Raw genomic sequence first — 26,308 nt, 5'->3', positions numbered from 1 at the left:
AGCAGAGGTGTTTATCATTCTTCAGGGGAGGGAGATCCATTCATTCAGGAAATCAATAGTCCACTCCCGTCATTTAAACTGGCCTTACTTTAGAGGTAAGAGAATTCCCCTCCTCTGCTTATCCAAGCAGAAACTCTGCCTACGCGAAGCCAGCGGAAGGTGCAGAAAGGACATGAGCAAGCGAAGATTATTCAGTGGTGGCTTCAGGTCAGTGTGTGCAGCAATTTATTAGTGTTTCAGGGATGTCCCTTGTCGAAGCATTTACTCTAGTCAATGTGGATGCAAAAATCCTATGGTCAGCTGCACAGAATTCCCCCATTAGTCAGAGGGTTTACATGCAGTGAGCATTTGACTGAGCTGGGAAGGCAGTTCAGTGAACAGTAGGGCAAGAGGGCATGTGCAAACAAGTAAAAACTTATCGTCATTTGGATCAGGCACCTCAGAAGAGAGAGGGGACTGATCTAAGCATGAGAGAGGCAGCTGGGGATCTCCTGAGTTCTCATCCCAGCACTGATACTGACTCCCTAAGTGGCCTCCCTAAGTCACTTAACCTCTCCGCCTCAATTTCTGCAGTTAACTGTGCATGAACACTAGCCAGCTGGGCGAAACCCCAGGATTCAACACCCTCTCTTAGCTCAGATGCTGTTCAGTTGGCTGGTGTACAGGTCCTGTGGCTGTATCTGTGTCACTTAGATAAACTGCACACGCTGGCCACTGTAGCTTGCGAGAGAGGAAAATCAGCTACATCCAAATGAATGGTGGGAAAGAGATGTCATCAAATGGTTTCTCTAAAGGCAAGATCTCGGCAAGGCTTTTATATGTCCAGGCAAGGTCGACCTTTCCTTGTCAATTAAACCGAAGTGTCTGATTTTGTTTTCTACCCATGAGCACTTGAAAGTGTCCATCTGTGTCACGAGATAGAGAGTTACACTCTTTTTCTTAACCAGGAGGCATTGATTAAAGAAAATACCTACAACGACAGCCATCAACCGGCCCCCGCAGGATGAGTTCCAGCTTTGCCTTCCATGTTTACCAATGTCCATACCCTGTCTGAAACTCTCTGCAGCATACACAGGCTTCCAGTGCCTGAAAAATATCCTGCAAGTGTACAGATCATTTCCGTCTTCATGCAGGCATCTGGTTTTTTACTCACAAATTGGGAGTGGCGATGCAATGCTGGCTTGGCAGGGACTAATGCCTGTGTTAAAGCCTCTAAGCAAGCCCAGTGTGAATTACATATTTCCACTGGCTTAAGCACACTTGGGCTGAGTTGAGAGCCCATATAATGTAGAAAAGTGCTGTCTTCTCTCCAGCCAGCTGTAGTCCTTTGTGCTTGACTATATAATACTGGCCTTTGAAAATCGGGCCATGTGCTTTCAGGGTCTGATCAGACTTTTATGATTAGCTTGGTACCAAATGACTCAAAAGCCAAAGGAGCTGTGATGCTGGAGTACAACACAGTGCCTGTGTACGTGTGCAGGACGGGTAGCTGTGCTTAGAACCGACTCAAAGAACAGAGGATGTACACACTTTAGAACCCTACCCGCTCTTTCCTCTGGCCAGGAATGGCCGATGAGTAAGACAAAGAGGCAGAGTGATCAATATTAAAGAGCTGGCAAATGTTGACCGGCAGGGGCAATGGGGCTGACATGCAGGAGGCGGTGCGTGAAATGCACAAAAGACGTTTTTTTAAATAAAGAAAACAGCTGAGAAAGGAACATTGTGATGCCTTACTATTAGTCGCATGTTGAAATGCACAATGCCTTTGAGCAAGTGTGTGTCGTCATGCCCTTGCTTATATGGTCGCCCATCCTCGTTGGGGCCGTGTGTGTCCTCCTTTCCACAGATGCCTGGGCACAGCTGAATTTGAACTCTGTGCCTGGAGTCTGCTTTTCAGCCCGTCAGAATGATCATTCTCGGACTCTCACCTGCCAAGCGGGGTTGCCCTGTTGCGTGTGCAGGTGCAGTTGAGCTGCAGCTGTAACGTTGTGGCGTGTTTGGAGCCACATGAGGTACAGGTACCTGGAGGATCGATAATGCTGAGGTTTGACTGGACAACGTCTGGTGTGCACAGGACTCAGGGCGGATGTCTGAACTCAGGATGGGCGCTTGTTCCATAGTGGGTTGTGTTGCTGGAAGAGCCTAGATGCTGCAGAAGCAGGACTGAATCCAGAATAGTGACAGGTTAGGACTCAGCACACTGTCCTTTTTACTTCACGACCATCTCCCTTCCTTTTGAAGACCTATAGGTTTCCCCAGGGACCTCAAAGGCTTTGCACTGCAGTGACCATCTCTCGAGCAGCGGGAGGGTAGCTACCTCTGGAGTCCTTTAACTCCAGCCCTGCAGCTGGCCAGCAGGGATGCAGAGCGATGTGAGGGGCTCCATTCCCCCACTCCAGGCCTGGACGTGCTAAATTGGCAGCACTCCCAGGCTCTGCTGTCCTTGACAGATCAAGCTCTTATCCCAAGCTCAGTCGTTGAGTGACTTTGGCTGTGTCTACACAGCAATCGCGGTGCATGGGGTGGCCTACCTGAGCTAGCTGGAGTTGAGCTAACAATAGCAGAAAAGACAGCACAGCGCAGGCTTCGGCGTGGGTGTACAAGCCAAGTTCTGCTTGCTAGCGTGCTCTGAAGCTCGTGCTGCACTATCTTGCTGCTGTTGTCACCCAGGCTAGCTGGATACAAGGTAGCTCGAGCAGGCTAACCTGTGCACAGCTTTTGCTGCGTAGACAGATCCTAAAATTGGATCTTAACCATAGCAAACACGGTGTTTAAGCTTTGCTCAGTGACAAATAGCGCCGGGATCAGACACCCCATCATGCCATTTATTTTTGTGTTGCATCTTCCATCCAAAAATATTGCAGAATCTCTCAGCTGATTGCAATCCAAGCACCAAAATCCAGCATGTAGGTACCTGCTAGAAAATCTGACAGCAGAGGGACAGTAGGGCACAGAAATGTTGTATATTCCTCAAAGCCCAAAGAATGGCTCCTCTCCGGCAAGACCTAGTGGTCAGGCCAGGACTTTCTCCACTTTTGTGCTTTTCCGTCTGCCCACCCCCCAACCCAGCAACGGCACGGCCCATCTTCCCGCCCTTTCGAGTAGATTATCCCTGCCTCTCCAGTCAGAATAGGGGATCTCAGTGCTGCCCAGTGCAATGCTACCTCGTGCCTGTTTTAATGACCAAGGGGAGCAAGGCCACAGTTCGTCCTTCTAAGTGTGAATGTAAACAAAAATACAGGGAGACAAATTCTCTTCCCATTTGCACTCCAGGGTGCCTCTTGGCTTCCTTTGGGTTATGCACTGTATAAATCAAGGTGGGCTCTGGATGGTGCTATCCGCTGCCCTAAGACATCAAGGGTTAAACCTGCTGTTATTCTTTGTGGTTCTCTGGAAAGGATGCTCGTCACTCCACTGTGTGACTCCAGAACGTGAGCCAAGCCTCTGTTAATATATGTCCTACTTCTGCAAAGCTAAAAATAGCTGTGATCTGAGCTCGTCCTTCCAGGATTTCACAGCCAGTCACACCATTTGATTTCTGTACACTGCAGACCTGGCAAAATACGGGGACACATTCATCACTGGTGGAACTCCCTGACTTCAGTGGCCTGGCCCCCGGGATGAATTTGGCTCATCACTGCTAGACACAAGTATGGTGTGTGTGATGTCTCACGCAGCGATGTGCTGTTAGCGGGAGTGGGTGGCTGCAGTGTCAATGTGCGTGGCATGCAGCTGTGGATCATTACAGAACGACACCTGCCATTTTCGCTTGGACCCTAGGGCGACCCTGTCTTGAACCTGAGCAGTGTTGTCACTTGTGCTGGGCAGGAGGGGAAGGGACGTGATTAGCATATGCATGTGTGGTCTACCGCCCTCTACTGGAGTATGAGAAATCCTGCAGTTCATATAGGAGCAATGTCTCTCCAAAGCACTGACAATCCTCTCCTCTTGTGGGAGCTGGACACTGGTAGTACGCTCTGCCTGCTTGTATGGGACTCCAACTAGTGGAAAGGGGAGCTCCATGCCTAGGCAGGGAACTCTATCAGAGATTAAACACGCCATGTGGCTAGGAGGGGAGCTTGTTGTTTTAACCGTATGCCTTCGCCAGAGGTTCTGCTCCTGTTTTAACTGGGGCGAATTGGGGGCTAGCATGTTCATTAAGGATAGTCTAGACAAGCTGCAAACATTTGTTCCAAAGCACAAACATTCATGATTTAGCCTAGGACTCAGCCGAGTGTAAACTGAAAACACCGTGGAGCGTCTGGACTGGTTTACAAACGCGTTAGCTAACTCGAGTTAATTGGCGCTCAAGCAGGAGCGAAACCTCCAGTCTAGACATGCCCGAAGAGTATGGCTACACTGCAGTCATGGGGTACTATGGCAACGTGTGTAGACGTACCCGAGCCACCTTTCATCTAGCTAGCCCGGGTACTGGAGCAGTGAAGCTGCAGCAACATAATCTTGAGCAGGGGCTGTCCCAACCCACCTGAAACCCCGGGGAATTCCTCGGCGGTTAATCCATGCAGAAGTCTGTTCTGGGGCTTCAATGCTATGGCACTGGAGCTAGCTAGATCAAAGCTATCTTAGGTATGTCTACATGTGCAGCAGTCATACCCCGAGAGCGTAGTGTGGAGAAGGGTGACCAGATGTCCTGATTTTATAGGGACTGTCCCGATATTTGGGGCTTTGTCTTATATAGGCGCCTATTCATAGAATCATAGAACAGCAGGGTTGGAAGGGACCTCAGGAGGTCATCTAGTCCAACCCCCTGCTCAAAGCAGGACCAATCCCCAATTACCCCCCCACACACACATACACATACCCGTCCCAATTTTTCACACTTGCTGTCTGGTCGCCCTAGTGTGGACACAGCCAGTGTGTGATAACAGAGCGACTCCTTCAGCTAATCAAGTGGCCGGTGTGTTTCGGAGCAGAAGGTCCTGAACTCAGAACCCAGGGCCAGCAGTGTGAAAGTCAAATGAATTGAGTTGTGTACTGCTGCCCTCTACTGTCCAAAATCAAAAATGTTAAGCTCTGCATCATAGTCCCTGTTAGGGCTGGGAGAAACATGGGATGGGTTTCTGTGAAGATTCTCAAAAGAACTAGGTTTCAGAGTAGCAGCCGTGTTAGCCTGTATCCGCAAAAAGAACAGGAGGACTAACATTTATTAAATAACTAAATAACACATTTATTTGAGCATAAGCTTTCGTGAAGTGAGCTTTAGCTCACGAAAGCTTATGCTCAGATACATGTGTTAGTCTCTAAAAGAACCAGAATGTTTTCATTTCATTTGGAACTTGTCATGAGATTGTTTGGGTTTGTTGAGAAACCTAAAGGGAACAAAAATAAATGTTTTTGTCTCTCACCCATCCCCTTCTGTCCCTTTTCCCCACTGAACAAGGTGGAGAAGGGACAACCCCAACCACACCCCCATTTTTTTTTGTTTTCATTGGGAAAAAGTGACTAAAACAAAAAATTTCCAGGAAAATTTTTATTTTGGTCCAAAAAATTTTTTTTGATGAAAAATAGCAACCAGTTCTAGTCTCTATGCTACTGGCAGCTCATAGATTCATAGATATTAAGGTCAGAAGGGACCATTATGATCATCTAGTCTGACCTCCTGCACAAAGCAGGTCACAGAATCTCACCCACCCACTCCTGCGAAAAACCTCTCATCTATGTCTGAGCTATTGAAGTCCTCAAATTGTGGTTTAAAGACTTCATGGAGCAGAGAATCCTCCAGCAAGTGACCCATGCCCCATGCTACAGAGGAAGGCGAAAAACATCCAGGGCCTCTTCCAATCTGCCCTGGAGGAAAATTCCTTCCCGACCCCAAATATGGCAATCAGCTAAACCCTGAGCATGTGGGCAAGACTTACCAGCCAGATACCCAGGAAACAATTTTCTGTAGTAACTCAGATCCCACCCCATCTGACATCCCATCACAGGCCATTAGGCCTATTTACCATGAATATTTAAATATCAATTAATTACCAAAATCATGTTATCCCATCATACCATCTCCTCCATAAATTTATCGAGTTTAATCTTAAAGCCAGATAGATCTTTTGCCCCCGCTGCTTCCCTTGGAAGGCTATTCCAAAACTTCACTCCTCTGACGGTTGGAAACCTTTGTCTAATTTCAAGTCTAAACTTCCCAATGACCAGTTTATATCCATTTGTCCACATTGGTACTGAGCTTAAATAATTCCTCTCCCTCTCCGGTATTTATCCCTCTGATATATTTATAGAGAGCCATCATATCTCCCCTCAACCAGCTACTGTGGATTCTCCTTTAATTCCACTGGGAGAGGCTTGTGCTTCTAGAGAAGGAGAACCTGAATTCTATCTTCCCCTACTCCCCACCTCCTCCTTCTTGTGCCATGAAGTTGCATGATCTGCACAGGGCCATTCCTAAGTGACCATGAATTTGTTACAGTATTATGCATTTAAGCAAGGATGAACATTGCAGGTGGAGTTTTCAACAGAGCTGCGTTTCTGTCTATTGTTTTGGAGTTACTGCTCAAAGCAGAACAACTGTTGGCCGTGTGTCTTTGTTTCAACCAAATCAAAGCCCTTTTACAGTAAGGAAAGCAACAGGAAACCCAGATTCTGTGCCAGGAGAGGTTGCCTGGGGACAGGAATGCACAAGGCATATGTGGTTTCGTTAATCCTCCCATTTCCCAAACACGAGATCTCATTCACAGCAGCGGTGTGTCTGATTTGTGGCTGTTGTTGCTCTGATCTTTTAAATTACTCGTGAGAATGAAACAATCAAATGGAGCAGTGGTAAGGTTCAGCCCATGGTTCTAGAACTGAGCGTTGTTCCGTGCTCCCGGCTGGGCAGTCTACAGGTCTGGCTGGCCTCACGCTCTGCCTAATCGCAGACCGAATGTGAGTGCAGAAGCCGTCTCAGGAGAGCTTCCCCATGCTGAGCAAAGGTGCCAGAGGGGGGGAAAAACCACCCCTTGGTCCTTGCAACCAATAGGGGTGGAGAGCAGTCAGCCTGTCACGGTGACACCTCCCTCAGGCCTCAAGCCTTCACCTCTCTCAGGGTGGAATCCTGTGATTCTCCCACTCTGTGACCAGGCCTTGGGCTACAGCAAACTGTGTGTGGATCGAGCCCTACAGGTCCAACTGGGTTCAGGCACCTGTGGCGCTTCCCTTTGGGAGCCTGTGACTAATGACAGTGACCCAAAACAGCCTTCTTAAAACCAAAGTATCGCTTAGGCTTAACAGTAGGAACAAAGCTAAGATAAAAGGATTTTTAAAACAACAAAAGGTCTGTACCTACTGTGATAGCCAGGCCTATCTCACCAAGCGTCCTAGGCAGGCCTATCTTACCCCAGACTCCCAACATCTGAGGTTGTGGTCTCAGTCAGTCTCCTTAAATCTCTCTCCCCAAGTCCCTGAAGGCCTGGCTTTAAATCAGCCAAAGTTCTTTGTTCTTTCAGCTCACAGCCTTGGACCTGCTGCCGCAAACCAGCTTGGTGAGCTCCACAGGAGGTTGAGCCAGAACCTCAAAGCGAAAGACCCTTCATAGAATCATAGAAGTATAGGACTGGAAGGGAACCTCAATAGGTCATCTAGTCGAGTCCCCCGCACTGTAGACAGGACTAAGTTTTCTCTAGACCATCCCTGAGAGGTGTTTGTCTAACCTGTTCTTAAAAATCTCCAATGACGGAGAGTCCACAACCTCCCTAGGTCATTTGTTCCAGTGCTTAACCACCCTGACAAGAAGTTTTTCATAATGTCCAACCTAAACCCCTTGTGCTGCAGTTTAAGCCCATTGCTTCTTGACCTATCCTAAGGGGTTAACAAGAACAATTTTTCACCCTCTTCCTTGTAACAACCTTTTAGCTCCTTGAAAACAGTTATCATGCCTATGACGTTGCACTCCATATGTTTTATGGAAATATGCTTATGAGTGTGAATGTGATGTAATTGGAATATGCTTTATGCAAAAGGTCTCTTGTAAGGTATCATAACAAAAGTTAAAACCTACTGAATATATTCCTCCTATTTGTATGCATGTATCATTCTTGTATCTGAAGCTAGAAATATGAAGTAGAACTCTGAGGTCCTATTGTAATTATGCAAAGTGTGGGCCATTAAGGGTCCCACGCTCTCCCTGACCACCACCTTGTTGCTAACATACCTGGAGAAACCCTTCTTGTTACCCTTCATATCCCTTGCTAGCTGCAACTCCAATTCTGCTTTGGCCTTTCTGATTAAACCCCTGCACGCTCAAGCAATATTTTTATACTCCTCTCTCGTTATTTGTCCAAGTTTCCACTTCTTGTAAGCTTCCTTTTTGTGTTTAAGCTCACTGAAGATTTCTCTGTTTAGCCAAGCTGGTCGCCTGTCATATTTGCTATTCTTTCTGCACATCGGGATGGTTTGGTCCTGCAACCTCAATAAGGCTTCTTTAAAATACAGCCAGCTGTCCTGGACTCCTTTCCCCATCATATTAGCCTCCCAGGGGATCCTGCCCATCAGTTCCCTGAGGGAATCAAAGTCTGCTTTTCTGAAGTCCAGGGTCCATATTCTGCTGCTCTCCTTTCTTCCTTTTGTCAGGATCCTGAACTTGACCATCTCTGGGTCACCGCTGCCCAGGTTACCATCCACTTCTACTTCCCCTACCAATTCTTCCCTGTTTGTGAGCAGCAGGTCAAGAGGAGCACAGTCCCTAGTTGGTTCCTCCAGCACTTGCACCAGGAAGTTGTCCCCAAACACTTTCCAAAAACTTCCTGGATTGTCTGTGTGCTGCTGTACTGCTTCCCCAGCAGATGTCAGGGTGATCGAAGTCCCCCATTAGAACCAGGGCCTGTGATCTGCAAAGTTCTGTTAGTTGTCTGAAGAAAGCCTTGTCTACCCCATCCTCCTGGTCTGGTGGTCTATAGCAGACACCCACCACATGACCCTTCTTGCTCTCGCCTCTAAACTTAACTCAAAGACTCTCAACAGTGATCCAGTCATGTGAGTTACCCCACCAAGTCTCTGTTGTTCCAATCACATCATAGTTCCTTGACTGTGCCAGGATTTCCAATTCTTCCTGCTTGTTTCCCAGGCTTCTTGCATTCGTATACAGGCACCTAAGATACCTAGCTGATTGCCCTACTTTCTCAGTATAAATCAGGAAGCATCCCCTATTGCACCCTCCTCCTTGTGTTTTCTCTCAGTATCCCACTTCCCCACTTACCTCTGGGCTTAGGTCATCGTCCCCTGGTGAACCTAATTTAAAGCCCTTCTCACTAGGTTAGCAAGCCTGCCAGCGAAGATGCTCTTCCCTCTCTTCGTTAGGTGGATCTCATCTCTTCCTAGCAATCCTTCTTCCTGGAACAACATCCCATGGTTGAAAAATCCAAAGCCCTCTCTCCGACACCACTTGCATAACCATGCATTTACTGCCACAGTTTGATGGTCCCTACCTGGGCCTTTTCCTTCAACAGGGAGGATGGATGCAAACACGACTTGCACCTCAAACTCCTTTATCCTTCTTCCCAGAGCCACGTAGCCTGCAGTGACCCGTTCAAGGTCATTCTTGGCAGTATCATTGGTGCCCACTTGGAGAAGTAGGAAGGGGTAGCGGTCCTAGGGCTTGATCAGTCTTGGCAGACATTCAGTCACATCCTGAATTCTAGCTCCAGGCAAGCAGCACACTTCTTGAGTTTCCCGGTCTGGACGGCAGATGGATGACTCCGTCCTCCTTAGGAGGGAGTCCCCGACCACCACCACCACCCATCTCCTCCTCTTGGGAGTGGTGGTTGTGGAACCCTCATCCCTAGGACAATGCATCCCATGCCTTCCAGTCGATGGGGTCTCCTTCTGATCCCTTCCCTCAGATGACTCTTCCAAACCATTCTCTGCCATGGTACCTGTGTAGAGAGCCTGAAATCGGTTTCTTACCTCTATCTGCATTGGGGATACATGGGTTCTCCTTTTTCTTCTTCTGGAGATCACATGCTGCCAGTTTTCTTCCCTGTTCTGCACTGCCCTCTCTGATTCTTCAGCATGCTGTACCTACAGTACCAAATGCTGACTTCTATCCAGAAAATCTTCATTTTCTCTGATGCAGTGCAGGGTTGATACTTGGGTCTCTAGTCCTTTAATCTTCTCTTCCAATATGGAGACCAGCTTGCACTTCGTACAGACGAAGTCTCTTCTATCCTCAGGGAGAAAGACAAACATGGCACATTCTGTGCAGGTCACAACAGCTGATTGCTCACTATCCATATTGTCTTCCTTCTAAGAGCCCCTTCAGAGGTTGTATTTACTGTTCACAGAAGCCTGAAGGGCAAAAAAAATAAATCCTCTGTGGAAACTCCCCCCAGGCAAACTCCCTCTGTTTGCCTGTCCTCTGTTCACAAAAACAACAAGGAGTCTGGTGGCACCTTAAAGACTAACAGATTTATTTGGGCATAAGCTTTTGTGGGTGAAAAACCCACTTTTTCAGATGCATGGAGTGAAATCTTTTCGCTGCTCACTTGGTTTGCAACTGGCTGCCTTTTTTATAAGGCTGCTGGCCCAAAGCAGTTGGCCCGGCTCAAAGTCTTCGTTCCAATCAACCACTCAAGGCCCACCTGGAACAAAGCACTCCCAATTCCCACTTTTCAAACAAACAAACACGCAGTCAAACAGTCCCTGCAACTAGCTCCAATCAAACAAATGGTCACAGCAGACAGACTCTCGGATATTCACCCCACCAGCTCACAACACAGCCCCCTAATGCAGCACTCACCGTAGCTCTTCTCGGATGGTTCCCAGGCAAACTCCCTCTGTTTGCCTGTCCTCTGTTCGCCGCTTCCACAGCAGTGGATCAGCAAAACATTATCTCAACCAGATTATAGATTGAAAATAATATTTTCTTGAAAACAAATGGAAGGTAAATAGTTATGCCTGCTAAAATATCTCATTTCATGTTTGCGCATATGATTTTGTCACCTATGGGACATACATTGAAAAACCTGCGGCTTTTTCTTAACAGAGCTCTCTCCTTGGCTTCAGTAGGGGCAGAGCTGGGCAATGCTGAGCTCTTTTGAAAATATCACTTATAAAGTAATGAATAGTAGAGATTAGAAAAGAATCCCCAGCATGCAGCAAACCTTTGCATGTGGCTGTCCAGCTCTGAGTAATTTACAGATCCAGTCCTGGAAGGTGCAGAGGAACAATTGAGTTTTGCAGGATTTAAGCCACTCAGGGGACATCTGCGCTGCAAAAAAAAAAACCAAAGAAACAAACCCAAACCCCACAGCAACGAGTTTCAGAACCCAGCACAACTGACTCAAGCTCACAGGGCTCATGCTACGGAGTGAAAAATAGCAGTGTCCACGTTCCCGCTTGGGCTGGAGCCTGGGTTCTCAGACCCAGCCCCCGCGACAGATTTCAGAGCCCATGCTCCAGCCCCAGCTAGGACATCTTCGCTGCTATTGTTAGCCCTGTAATTGAAGTGCCAGGATACTGACTCAGCTAACCCTGGGTCTGAGACTTGCTGCCATGGAGCTATTTTTGCAGTGTAGACATACCCTCAGAGTCTCTAAAGTATAAACAAGTCTTGTTTTCCGTTCGATGGTATTCTGGATAAATAACCTAAACATGGCTCGAGAAACACATCTAAGGAATGGTCTAGATAATACTTGTCCTGTTATGAGTGCCAGGGACTGGACTGGATGACCTCTTGCGGACCCTTCCAGTCCTATGATTCTATGATTATTCACTGTTTACTCTTAAGTGATAGGTGATTGAAGCAATTAAATGAGCTAAGGGTAATTATACTATGAAGCTAGACCAGGTTACTTGACAGAGGATATATGAAATGGACTATATCAGATGAATTTATAAAGTGGAACTCCTTGCCAGAGGGTGTTGTGAAAGCCAATACTATAACGGGGTTCAAAAGGGAGCTAAATAGTTTCATGGAGGACAGGTCCATCAATGGCTATTAGCCAAGATGGGCAGGGATGGTGTCCCTAGCCTCTGTTTGCCAGAAGCTGAGACAGGGTGACAGGGCATGCAACGATTACCTCTCTGTTCATTCCCTCTGGGGCATCTGCCATTGGCCACTGTCAAAGGACAAGATACTGGGCTTGATGGACCTTTGGTCTGACCCACTATGGCCGTTCTTATGTTCTTATGATGAACAGGCTTCTTGTTGAGGTTTTAGAGTTCAAATATTAATTTTTAAATAAAAAATACAGATTTTCTTAAGTACCCAGTGGTTTTGGATGCCTCCATTTTTGGGTGCAGAACTGGAGAACTCCAGAAAGCACAGCTCATCAGAAAAGAAGCAGCCAAAATCACCGTTAACTTTTTGAAAATTGTGGCCGTGATGACTACTGTATATGGAAGTGGAATCAGATTAAAGGAGGAAATTGTCCACTGCACATGCTTTCCCCGCAAAATTCTTATGTTGTCCTTATTTGTTTTTGACATGGCAGTGATACGAGAGGTCCACAGAAGTGTACGCATATAGGGGATCATGTAGGCATCAAAACAGTTCCAAAGATCTGTGGCATATGGCCTGGTTTTGATCTGAGCTGCTACACTGTTATAATGTTACATTGCTTGGAAATAACTACTCGATTCAGTGCAGCCAAGCCCATTGCTATGAGTTCAGGACAGAGTGGAAAACAATGATTTTGTCTATTTTAATATGGATGAATTTTTTGCAGACTGTATGTTTGAAAATATCAATAGCCTCTGACATCCCTATCTTCTTTTGTTCTGTGTTTGTACAGCACCTAGTCTCAGTCCATGACTGGGGCTCCTAGATGGTGCAATAATACAAATAAGAAATAATAATTCTCTGAGTCTAATTAATGATTACTCAGAGCTTCGTAACCATGCACAAAACGTTCACACTGCATGTCATATTAATTGTAGCTTTGATTTTGTTTTTAATTAGAGTAATTGTTTAATTTACCATCTTGCTTCCCTGTTGCCATCTCTTTCTATTAGCCTTTTTTATTCATTAGGATGAAAAACGGTGGGCCAAATTCTAAGCTGATGTAAATTAGCGTAGCTCCATTGAAGTCAGTTCACCCCAGCTGAGAATCTAGACCAATAACCTATTAGATGTAAATATAGTGGGAACCCTGTTATAAAGATGGAGTTGGGCAGCCTCCGTTTCGATCCCATCTGCACGATTCCAAGGAACAGCCGTTTCATCTGCAGCGCTCAAGAGAAAGTGAACTCCTAAGCTTGCTATTTGCAGTCCGGGATAATCATGCTTTCCAAGCATTAGCAGCAGCAGCTGATGATGAGATGTCCTGGCAATTAACTACCAGTGGATTAATACATCCCCCACTCCACACCCCCCTGCTATCAAAGCCAGAAACAGACATTTATGATTCATTTATTTAAAAAACAATAATATTGCAGGTAACAGTCGGGCCCCTGATTGCCTCACTTAACAACAGACCAGCAACATGTGCGACTGATGCACAAGTAAAGGTGCTACAGAAATGCCCCATGTTCTCATGCAATGGCTCTCTCCTGGAAGTACTGATAGCTGTCATAGGCAGCGATCACCATTTCATTCCTGTTATTGTTCTGTGTCTTTGCAGTTTTCACTTCTATTCCAAATATGACTTAGTTTTATTAGTATTGTTATTATTATTATTTATTATTGATTTGTATTGTCATAGCACCTAGGAGTCATGGACCAGGATCCCATTGCGCTGGGTGCTGTACAAACACAGACCGAAAAGACAATCCCTACCCCTAAAAGCTTACCTTCTGAGCATAAGACAAGACACAACAGATGGATACAGATGGACACATTAGGGAGTACAGGAAACAATGAGACAATATTGATCAGCATGATGAGCAGTGATATCAGCGCCCCTGCAGCCTAACTGTTGTCAAGTTTGTTGTAGGCACCATGAATGAGGAGAGTTTTGAGGAGGGATTTGAAGGAAGACAATGTGGTGACTTGGGGATGTTTATGGGGAGACTCCGAAGCCTGGTGGATGGGGGCAGCATGGTAAAAGGCACAAAGGTGTTTGAAAATTTAACAAGTGGGTGATGGAGGCTGGCATTATCAAAGGTGGGAGTCGACATCTCGGTAGCGAACGAGAGATGATCAGTAGGTGGGAAGAGCCGCGGTGATATTCATGTGAAAAGAGAAAGACCGTTCCAAGCAAGTACAGGCTGAAAGTTACAATTAAATCTAGCTGGACTCCATGAGCCTCTTAGGATCTGATCACAAGTCTTGTGTTTTCTTAAAGCCCCAGCTCTTGGAGTCATGGAATTACGTGAGAATCTCAGCTTCCATTTAAATAATAAAAGTAAATTTCTAGTCCTCATGGCTGTGGAGAAAAGTATTAAAATATGACTTCTATAGGGTCAAAACTCAGAAAGCAACTAATATATTATTTAAAACCTCATGATTTCTAAGTCAATCATTATTTGGGGGTAGGGGGTTGTTGACTCATGATTTTCCAATACTTTGGGTTGGCATCAAATGGGGACTGCTAGTTGTCACCACTGCTCTCCTTCAGGGCTCTCATAGAGAAGACTTTTAAACCTCCCTGACTTTGGACCCCCGGTTAGACAATATAGAAATAAATGACAGGCAGTGGAAAGTAGTACTTTGTCTGTCTCTCTCTCTGTCTGTCTTAGGGATTTCTTTGCATATCATTTCCCAGGTAAATAGCATGGTGAAGGCCATATTGGACTTCAGGACATGAGCTGTCCTTCTCCTCTCCCTGTTTCATAGGTTCTCTGTTGGAGGAATTCCTTGCTGAAGAGGAAAGTCTTATAGCAGATGCCTTCTGTGGAAGGAGAGGAGAGAATGCCCTCTAGTTCCCCATTCAGACCAGCAACACTTCTGCCTTGCCTGGGTTTGGTTTGAGCTAGCTGCTTTTCATCCCGACACTGGTTTGCTCTAGGCTATGTGACAGCCTTGGGATGGTGCTGGTCACATCTGTGGAAAATGAGACGAACTGCGGGGGGTTGTTGACATACTGTTGGCCTACAGTGCCACCCCACCTCTCCAAGTGGGCTCTTGTAGATACTGAGGAGAAGGGGAGGAAGGATGGGACCCCCATGAGACCCCCCCCCACAGGAGAAGCTTTAGGGGAACAGGAGCAGAGTAGTGTGATCACTGGGAGATGGCTTTTATCTAGTGACAGGAGAAGTTCCTCTCTGAGGGGGACCAAGGCTTTCTTCATGCTCTGCCGCAGTCTGAAGCCCAGTTGGGAAGCATCCAGGAGCTTGGCAGAGGTTACATGTTGCTGAACTTTGGTTGCTGCTTTTTTCTGGTTGATTTTTGCACAGGGGTGGGAGTCTGGAGAACAGCAAGGGAGCAGCTGGACAGATCTTCTGCACTGAGTGTGAGTGTTGTCAGGGTTGGGCGAGGTCTTGTATTTTTCAGGGAGAATGGCCGGTTCAGTGCTCTGAAGGGGATGACGATCATTTCTATTAGCAGTGGGCTCCGTTGTTCTTCGCTGCCTTTCATGAGCTAGCGGGGTCGTGGGTCTGTGTTGCAGGTGGTGGCTTGAATGTTTGCAAGGTTTCTGGCACGTCCAGCTCTCTTAGGGCCTCTGCAATTCCTGATCTCCAGAGTCTACATGAGCAGTAATGCTGCTCGGTGCTTCGGGTTCTCTGGGGCAGCTAATTATCACCAATAGTCAGGACCTGAGGGTTATGTCTTACCAAAGAGACAGCATTACTATGCTGACACTCTGCTTCGTTACTGCTCAACCTTTATTCGTACCTGGAATCCTTATTGGTTTAAATTGAATCCACTTGCCTGAGAAGGAACCACTCATGAGCAAAGACTGTAGAATCAGATATTCAGAGCATCTGTCTATCAATATAAACTGGCCATCTATATAATCTAGTCTCTAAGCATTTATGCTGCACTCATCTCCATGTTATCTAAGTTATTTTGTCACCTGCATGAGGCAACACCCGCATCATTTCCTACAACACTTGGGTTTCCCTTACACTGGGAGCCAAATCCTGCTCACCTTACTCACACAGTCACACTGTGGGGCCAGATCCTGCCTTTAATTTATCAGAATAACTCCACTGTGGTTAACGAGTCACTCCGGATTGACACCAGTAACAGAAGAAACAGAAGAAAATTCAGCCTACTCATGTCACACGAATTTGATACTTCTTCATCTCCTGTCCAAGTCCTGGCCCGGCTTAGTTATGAAAGTGTGTAGAAGGCACCTAGGATGGGATGTGAAATCCCTCTCTGCCTTATGGAGCTGTCTTGGAGCTCCAATCAAATGCTGTTTGACTAACTTTCTGGTTTTCAGCACGTATGGCTCTGACTTTTAAGAAGTGCTCCTTGGAGGCAGGGCTGTAGTGAATTTGCCTGGAACATGTTGCTGCTACTGCAGCTTAAGTAGTAAGTAATGATGATGGTAATTGTGCCAACAGGAATTCTGGGACATCTGCCAGAGCAAAGCGAACAGCCAGCCCTATTTGTGTTTAAAGAAAGTTGTCTCTAAACCCTCACCCATATTAGTTATATGGCACGATGTCCTGCTGTGGCCTGTATTTAAAATATTAGCCAAGATTTGCAAAAATAGGAGACTAAAGTTAGGTTCCTGAATACATAATTGGGCTCTTAAATAAATAGCGTGGTTTTCAAAAGCACAGAACACTCCACAGCTCACGGTGAAGTCAATTGTAGCTTCGTGATGCTCAGCACATTTGAAAATTAAGCCATTTACTTTGGTGCCTAAATATAGATTTAGGAATCTAACTTTAGGCTCTTGTTTTTGAAAATTGAGGCCAATAGCAACACATCTGGGGTGAAATGTTATGGTTCTTTTTTCTTTTCTTTGGGTTTCTTTAACTCTATTGGTATAGTCAAAGCAGGGAATTCTTCTCCTGCCCAAAAACATACGTAGGTGCTGCTATATTGGTATAACAGTGTTAATTGTATAGTTAATTCTGGCTCAAGAAAGAGAATTATCTAGTAAAAGGTCCTTCTATATCAGTATAACTGTATCTGTAGTGGTTTCAGAGTAGCAGCCGTGTTAGTCTGTATTCGCAAAAAGAAAAGGAGGACTTGTGGCACCTTAGAGACTAACATTTCCGTTTCCATGGGCCATTTCCAGCAGTTGACAAGAATGTCTGAGGAACAGTGGAGGGTGGAGGGGGGGAATAAACAAGGGGAAATAGTTTACTTTGTGTAATGACCCATCCACTCCCAGTCTCTATTCAAGCCTAAGTTAATTGTATCCAGTTTGCAAATTAATTCCAATTCAGCAGTCTCTGGTTGGAGTCTGTTTTTGAAGTTTTTTTGTTGAAGAATTGCAACTTTTAGGTCTGTAATCCAGTGACCAAAGAGATTGAAGTGTTCTCCAACTGGTTTTTGAATGTTATAATTCTTGACGTCTGATTTGTGTCCATTTATTCTTTTACGTAGAGACTGTTCAGTTTGACCAATGTACATGGCAGAGGGGCATTGCTGGCACATGATGGCATATATCACACTGGTAGATGTGCAGGTGAACGAGCCTCTGATAGTGTGGCTGATGTGATTAGGTCCTGAGATGGTGTCCCCTGAATAGATATGTGGGCACAGTTGGCAACGAGCTTTGTTGCAAGGATAGGTTCCTGGGTTAGTGGTTCTGTTGTGTGGTGTGTGGTTGCTGGTGAGTATTTGCTTCAGGTTGGAGGGCTGTCTGTAGGCAAGGACTGGCCTGTCTCCCAAGATCTGTGAGAGTGATGGGTCGTCCTCCAGGATAGGTTGTAGATCCTTGATGATGCGTTGGAGAGGTTTTAGTTGGGGGCTGAAGGTGATGGCTAGTGGCATTCTGTTATTTTCTTTGTTGAGCCTGTCCTGTAGTAGGTGACTTCTGGGTACTCTTCTGGCTCTGTCAGTCTGTTTCTTCACTTCAGCAGGTGGGTATTGTAGTTGTAAGAATGCTTGATAGAGATCTTGTAGGTGTGTCTCTGTCTGAGGGGTTGGAGCAAATGCGGTTGTATCGTAGAGCTTGGCTGTAGACAATGGATTGTGTGGTGTGGTCTGGGTGAAAGCTGAAGGCATGTAGGTAGGAATAGTGGTCAGTAGGTTTCTGGTATAGGGTGGTGTTTATGTGACCATTGCTTATTAGCACCGTAGTGTCCAGGAAGTGGATCTCTTGTGTGGACTGGTCCAGGCTGAGGTTGATGGTGGGATGGAAATTGTTGAAATCATGGTGGAATTCCTCAAGGGCTTCTTTTCCATGGGCCCAGATGATGAAGATGTCATCAGTATAGCGCAAGTAGAGTAGGGGCATTAGGGGATGAGAGCTGAGGAAGCGTTGTTCTAAGTCAGCCATAAAAATGTTGGTATACTGTGGGGCCATGCGGTTACCCATAGCAGTGCTGCTGATTTGAAGGTATACATTGTCCCCAAATGTGAAATAGTTATGGGTGAGGACAAAGTCACGAAGTTCAGCCACCAGATTTGCCGTGACATTATCGGGGATACTGTTCCTGACGGCCTGTAGCCCATCTTTGTGTGGAATGTTGGTGTAGAGGGCTTCTACATCCATAGTGGTTAGGATGGTGTTTTCAGAAAGATCACCGATGGATTGTAGTTTCCTCAGGAAGTCAGTGGTGTCTCGAAGATAGCTGGGAGTGCTGGTAGCATAGGGCCTGAGGAGGGAGTCTACATAGCCAGACAATCCTGCTGTCAGGGTCCGTACTAGGGCTTTTACCAGCATAACTCTATGCTAACAAAAAATCACATCCCTAACTGATATAGTTATACCAATATAACTTTTTAGTATATTCCAGTCCTTATCATGTTTGTACCATTCAAAATCAAGGTGTCTAATCAGTTAGCGTCCGTGCAAAAGGTAGAGGTTTTGTACGCAGACAAAGAACAGGTTTTGCCAGATCCAATATAAAGAGAAATATATTTATGGAACTATTCAGGGAAACCAGTTTTAAAATAAATGAAATGAAATATTCCCTGAAGTATTTGGGAATCCGCCCTCACTCCCCCACACACACCCGAACCCTCTGCCCCAGTCCGGAGCCCCCTGCCGCACCCTGAACCCCTCATTTCTGGTCCCATCCCGGAGCCCACACTCCCAGCTGGAGCCTTCACCCCCTTCCGCACCCCAACCCCCTGCCCCAGCCCGGCAAAAGTGAGTGAGGGTGGGGGAAAGCGAGCAACAGGGGGATGGAGTGAGTTGGGGGGGGTAGGGCCTCAGAAGGGGCAGGGTCTCCGGGAAGGGGCTGGGAAGGGGGAGGGACAAGGGTGTTTGGTTTTGTGTGATTAGAAAGTTGGCGACCCTACTTGAGCTGCCTGCACGCTGCAGAACAACAGGGCTTGGACCCACATCACAGCAAGATGCGGGCTCTGACTGCCCTCCTCCCAGCAAGGTCCTAAGACCTAGGTGCTTGTTGACCTGAGTCAGACTGCTTTGTGTGTGGACGGAAGGGGGTCTCGGGCCCAAACCTGAGTCAGGAGGCCAGGCTTAGTGTGCTGTGTAGACACACCCTCTGAGTGCACCCCCTCAGGTTTTAGACCTCATGCCTTTGCCTTTCCTGAGGTGAAATTTATCAGTTCTTCCCAGCCTTCTGTGCCCTGTCTATCAACTGTCCTTACCCTCCACATCTGAGTTCTGGCACCAGCAGTTAGTTCTTCCCCTGGGGTGTCTTAGATCAGTGCTGTACAGTGACCAGATAATTATTGTCTAGTTTTGCCGTAGGAACAAATCTTTTAGATTGTCAGAGGGAAAAGGCTGTTCAAACAACAAGCAGCCTGCACACGTCTTTCTTAGAGGATCGCCAGCCCCTGACAGGAACCTGGGCAGGCCTACCTTTTTCAGATACCCACAAGAGGCATCTGTGTCCCCGAACAACTACTGTCCTCCTCCTCTGTCCCCTGAGAGTGTTCCTTTTAAACCTGCCACAGTTTTTGCTCTTCTATATTCGCGGGCCTTTTCCTGTCCTGGCTTCATCTCTTAACAACTCTCAGAAGTGCTGAAAAGTGGTTTATGTTTAAGCCATTTCCCCCACTTCCTGCTTTTTTTCCCCTACAGCGCCCTATTAGATTAACCAAAATATTCACACAATAAACATCTCCTCTCAATAACCAGGTCAATATGCAGAATTCACCAATTATTGCCAAGCACCCCCAAATCTGTCTCCCAGTCCTCCTCAAAAAAACCCAACAATTACTTCCGCTACTTTCTCTCTTCAAGCATTTGGTTTCCCTTCAGAGGGAAAATAAACACTCCTGAATTCACCATTGTAGGAGTTCAGCCACAAAACATGTAAAGAAGGAAACTCCCTTTCAGGTGGCACATTTCAAATGACTGTAAGAGGCACGGTCGAGTAGTTTAGAATTTGCATTTTTGTTTGTAATGTTTTTTTTCTGCTGACTCCATCTATTGCCTCCCTTTAAGACCAGGGTTGGCCAGTGGAGTTCTACAGCGTGACTTGCGGCTGCTCTCACATTTAACATGGAGGTGCAGCCTGCTGCAGATCTAGGTTCGCGGATGTGATGCTATGTCTTAATCCAAAGCTGCGTCCTGTAGTCTTTACAAGCCACTCCTCTGAGTTAAAGGTCAATGTGGCTGCACGCTGCGCTATCTAAGGGAAATTAGGTCGGCTCATTGGGTTCTTGGGAAGTGGCTAAGGTGGCTTTCAGTCAGCAAATATTAGGACTTCCCTGCCTGAAGAGAAGCGTCAGATTCTGCCAGGATTATTCTATTCTGTTCTCATTCTTATACTGCCCTGGTCACCACAGTATCTGAGCACGGTCAGCCGTGCATTAAATGATGTGACTAGCATTTGCCACGTGTGATTTCCTCTCTCTCACTTTTCTCTCCAATGGGAAAACTGCGCGAGGTTTCTTTTTGCTTGTTTGTTTGAATGGACTTATTTGGGATTGGTTTATTTTATGTCTGCTGAGCTGGGCGCTGGCTACTGAAGTCTTGGCTGTACAGAAAGTGGTGATGTCGGAGGTGGTTCTTAGATCTTGTGGGAGTTCGTTTCACAGTCTTGGACCGGCCCCAGAGAAAGCTCTACACAGGACACATCTCCATAGAGAGAGCTCTCCCTCCTGCTCTGAGCTGTTATCCTTTCCTGGCCTACTGGTTCTTATTCCATTGGTTGCTATTTGACCCCCCCACCCCCGCCAGCTGTTGTCGCCAATGACTGATGGTCGGCTTGCTCCTTCCCTGTGCTGCAGGTATATCCGAACCATGTACCTGGGGATCCAGAGCCAGAGGCGGAAGGAACACCAACGGCGCTTCTACTGGGCTATGATGTACGAGTATGCAGACGTGAACATGCTGCGCCTCCTGGAGACTTTCCTGGAGAGCGCGCCCCAACTGGTGCTACAGCTCTGCATAATGATCCAAAAGAACCGTGCAGAAACATTACCATGTAAGTGGCCCATTTTCCCAGCCGCTGTTGGATGTTTTGTTGACCGACCACACTGTCGTGGAAGGTGCTGGACAAAACTCGTTTCAGCTCCATGCTGCACTTGCTCAGTAAATTTCTGCTCGTGCTGCTGGAAAAAATACTCTACTACTTCAGTCTCTTATAGACCAGCCTGGTCATGAGGAGTGATCACAAGGCTGGGCACCAGGAATTCCTTAGCTCTGCTCCTGGTGCTGCCACTTACTTGCTGTGTAGCCTTGGGCAAATCACATGACCTTTTTCTGCCTCAGTCTTCCCGCCTGCAGAGTGGGGACAATAAAACATATCTGCCTCAGAGGGGTGTTGTGAGGGTTAACTGGTAAATGTTTGTGCCTTGTTTAGACTGTGCAAAGTGCTATATAAAGTGCTACGTTTCATAGATACAGACAAGGTGGTCACCCTTAAAAAGTCCACTTTTGCCATGATTTCAAACACGCTTTTTGGTACCACAGTTCTGAACTAGTCTAAGAATAGGGAAAAACTGTATTATCTCAAAAAAAAAAAAAAGAGTACTTGTGGCACCTTACAGACTAACAAATTTATTTGAGCATAAGCTTTCGTGAGCTACAGCTCACTTCATCGGATGCATGCAGTGGAAAATACAGTGGGGAGATTTTATATACACAGAGAACATGAAACAATGGGTGTTACCATACACACTGTAACAAGAGTGATCAGGTAAGGTGAGCTGTTACCAGCAGGAGAGCACATGCATCCGATGAAGTGAGCTATAGCTCACGAAAGCTTATGCTCAAATAAATTTGTTAGTCTCTAAGGTGCTACAAGTCCTCCTTTTCTTTTTGTGGATACAGACTAACACGGCTGCTACTCTGAAACCTGTATTATCTCAGACACCATGTGTGCTAACCATCAGCAAGTGCTGCCATTTTCATGGCAAGCGTTGTATATACAGACAGCAAAACTTGTCTTAAGCAACACTTCATTGCTTTAGTAGATGCAGGACCAAATTCACCGCTGGCATAAGTGGTTCAACTCCATTGACCAGTATGCTGCATTGAGTGGGCTGCATGTTTTGTTAACATCTGCACTGCAAAGCTTGGTGAATGAAGAGTTTCCTAAGCATGCCACGTTCCTTGCTAAGGTACAAGATTGGCGGGCACTTTCTCAATCCAGTTGTATATACCTTTCCCCGTCAAGTACAATATCATGCAAAAATAAATGAAATACAAAGAGAAACCATCAAGAAAGTAACATCCAAGATTTCTCTTAAGGAGACAAAAACCAAGGGAAAGGGAGGTAATATTAAAAAGCGACTGTGTAGAAAAGATCACCCACTGTCTTGCTCAATGTATTGGCTCCCTGTGGACCTTTGACTCCTATCTACTGATTGCAATTTTTTAGTGCTGTTAGTACTGCAGACCCAAGCCAGCTCTGGGAGGGTAAACTGGATTTGATTCTGCCGTGGGCCCGTGAACAAAATTGTCAGCGAATGCCCCTGTTTCCCCCGCCATTTAAAATCACATGGGAGGGGAACACTTACTCCCGAACCTGTGTGGCTTTTTGGGAGCCATGCTTCATCATCCTTGCTTGGATTAGTCCTGTAGGCTGCGAATCCACTGGAAATCCCGATGCAACCCCAGTGCACCCCTGACTAGATTGGCGGTACAGTGCTAATAACAGGCAAAGGCAGTGACAACTAATTATAGTCAGCAGAGCAATCAGATATGACTGAAGACACATTGGGAAGGGGTTTTGACACTAAATTCACCTCAGTTTTTAAAATAAGCAGTTTTTATATTTAATTTCTCATGTGGTTCCTCTCGACTTAATAGGATTTAGAGAAACTCCTGATGCCCTTCCACTGATGTCATGAGTGCTTTGTGTAAACTTTTTGCTGGGAATTTGTCTGACCAAGGCTACTGTATTCTATACAAGTAGCATTGTACGTCTATTGAGGGTAGCCTGATCCTGCAAAACTCTGGCTATTGGCTGCTGTTAATCCAAAAGAGATTTTCAGTGTAAATCTTAATTTTGCAACGCCCTGTTGAAATCTATGGGACATTATGTGGTACATGCATTATACTTCTCCTGTAATAAACAGTATGTAACCTACTGTGTATTTAAGAAGGGAACAGCAAGAATTACAGTAAGTGCATGGTCCACTTTTCAAACCAGAATGCCAAAAGTTAGGTTTTAAATGACTACTTAGGCATCTAAACTGTGGGTGTGTCTTCACTGTAGAGTTAGCCCAGGTGAGCTGCACCGGGATCAGCCTAGCCCAGGTGTGTGCAGCCACACTGCAAAGCCCTGCCCAAGTTACTGAGGCCTGACCTATCCCTAAAACTTAGGTCGACCTAACTTCCTCGCTCAGGTCTGTGAAAAATGTTGCTCTGCGTGAGGTACTTAATGTACTTAACCATTAATGTAGAGATGCCCTAAGTGCTCATGGGTGCTGCACTCCCCTCGTGTGCCACTGGGACTTCCGGGGGCCTATCCCATGGTTCTTGGCACTGCAGTCAGCTGAGCCGCTCTATCATTCTTTGCCAGCGAACTGTGGGAGAACTTGTCTGTCCCTTTGGGCACAGGGGGGGGGGGCACAGCAGTGGAGGACTATAGGCATGTGAGTGGTTTAGCCTGCGTCCTCACCGCAAAGTGGGCAGTTGCCAGCCTGTGTGAAAGTGGCACCCGTGCTCTAACGCACATCCCCAGCTGGGCCAGTTAGCTTGTGTTGGAAGCATCACTAAGCTCAGGTGAGAGGTTTTCATGTGTGGATGACAGGGAGATTTGGGGCAACACCCAAGTAAGAGCCATCAGCTGTGTCTGCTGTACAGAGTCCATGCCAGTATAACTATGTTGGCATAGCCCCATAGGGTAGATTCAGTGTACATCTACAACAGTAGTTCTGCTGGGCTAGGAACGCCGCCTCCCCAAATGAGATCAGCTATGTCAACAGAACCATTCTTCTATCCGCAAAGCTGTATCTACGCTGTGGGGTTTGTTGGTATAGCTCTGTTGGCCAAGGGTGTGGTTTTTTTCCCTGCCCCTGACCGACATAGCTTAGCTGGTATAAGTTTTAAGTGTAGGCCAAGCCAAAGTTAATTCTGAGGTAAAGCTATATCCTTGCGTGTTTAGACTGGAGCTGGGTGAATGCTGGATAAAGTGGTTGCAAACTTACTTTTCTTAAAGGCTGTTCACATGCCTTGTCCTTCCCTCTTTGCAAACAGTTGTGCGATTGTGGCTTTGTTCACGTGAATGCTTGGATAATAGCTGTTGTTTGTAAGTCTTCATGTGTGCCTGCAAACCAGGGTAGTCGTGGGCAAATAGCCATATTTGCTAGTCTCAGTTCATTCTTTGCCAGTCCTCATTCTCCTGTTGAAAAGTTTCAGTCATCCTGCCAGGGTGCGGTAACCACGTCATGTGACTTCGAATACCTGCTCCCCCACAGCAGTGAGTCATGGAGCTCAGGTCAACTGACCTGAGCTCATGCTTCAGGGCTAGAAATAGCAGCATAGATGTTCCCAGTGAGACCCACCATCCTCCCTGGGTTTCAGAGCCCAGCCTCCAGGGCAGCTGTACTGATCTTTTTAGCCCTGTAATGCAAGTCCCACCAGTCCAAGTCAGTTGACCCAGGCTCTGAGATTCGCTGGTGGGGCAGAGGGGATTGTGCAGTGTAGACGTATCCTTAGGTAAACAATCACACACAATAATGAACAGTGACTAGTGGAACAGAACAATTTACGAACTATCCAGAGGCTGAAATTTATTGGCTTAGACTAGTTGGTAAATTCATAGAACAGGGAATACGCTGCCAGAAAGCAGGATTTGTTCTGGAACAGGCCAGATTTGTGATCTCAGAATAGGCCAAATCCAATGGATAATTTGCAACCAGCTCTATTTCGTTGCCAAGTTTCCATTTTGGTCCTTAAATTCAGCTGTAGATACCTATCTTTGGACAGCCAAGTTTGAACATGAGTTAACTTCTTGCTGTACGGTGGGATTTTCAGAAGTGTTCCTTCCAAACCATGCTCAAGATCTGTTTTGCGACAGGGTAAAAAAAATAATCTGGTGAACTTCAAGAATGCTTAAAAAAAAAGGACCCCAAAAGCCATCCTGCATCCGCAAAACTAATGCATGTCCGTGACTTTGCTCTGCAAAATCATCCTGATTTATACAACCCATAACTAAGGAAAGCTGGATATAGAGGACCCCGTAGATTACCCTTTCTATTCTGGAATGAAGATCCAATGGATCATCTGTCTCTTCCAGTCCAGGATTATCAAAGCGTCAAAGCTGGCTTAAATAAATCATCTGCTCTTCGCAAGCAGAACCCCCCCACACTTTTCTTACTAGAACGTTTTCATGGGAACCTGCAAGGGAAAGGTGTCTTTGTGTACAGGAATTTTTGTATCACACAATTCTAGAGCATGGACTAGAGATGGAAAAGCCCTGTCAGATCATCCAGTCCATCTGCCTGCCAATGCAGGATTGTCCCCGGTCCTGTTTTCTAATGCTCTCTATAAAAGACATTGCTTTTGGTTGAGTTGTATGAAAGCGAGTAGGGAAAAAGTCACAAAACGTTGCCTGGGGTGGAAAGGATTACTCCTGGTGCCACTGTGAGGGCCCACCCTATAAAGTGACCCACCCACCAGCAGCCTTGCATGTTCCTCCTTGCAGGAGTAGGTTGGTCATATGTGCCATGATTAGAGAAGCAGGTCCTTATTGCAGGATAGGGTGGAGAAGAGGCACCTGGTATAGTCTGGTGCCATGCAAAAGGGTGGGAAAACTGGGGGAGGAATCATGGAGGACTCTTGAGTTTTATAAAAATCAGTGCTGAAGATCTGCTCTGATTCAATGCAGATTTTTCCATAATGAGCTAAGGACCCAACCCAGCAAAGCACTTAAGCATGTGCATAACTTTCAGCACACAAATAACCAGATTGCAAGGCCACTGGTG

General features: G+C 46.3%; 1 protein-coding gene across 2 annotated transcripts in view; it reads left to right on the top strand.

Annotated features, from left to right (window-relative positions):
* The window catches only part of XKR6 (XK related 6), a 283,372-nt gene that overhangs the window by 236,715 nt on the left and 20,349 nt on the right, over positions 1 to 26,308 (top strand). For both annotated transcript variants that reach the window (XM_077812369.1, XM_077812368.1), the window contains one exon: positions 21,161 to 21,357. In XM_077812369.1, coding sequence (XP_077668495.1) covers positions 21,161 to 21,357 — 197 coding nt within the window. The remainder of the gene's footprint in view (positions 1 to 21,160; positions 21,358 to 26,308) is intronic.

Source organism: Eretmochelys imbricata, chromosome 3 (assembly GCF_965152235.1).
Source record: "Eretmochelys imbricata isolate rEreImb1 chromosome 3, rEreImb1.hap1, whole genome shotgun sequence".
In the NCBI taxonomy this organism is placed as follows: Eukaryota; Metazoa; Chordata; order Testudines; family Cheloniidae; genus Eretmochelys; species Eretmochelys imbricata.
The sequence above is the reverse complement of the archived record's forward strand: the minus strand, read 5'-3'. Positions and strand labels throughout refer to the sequence as shown.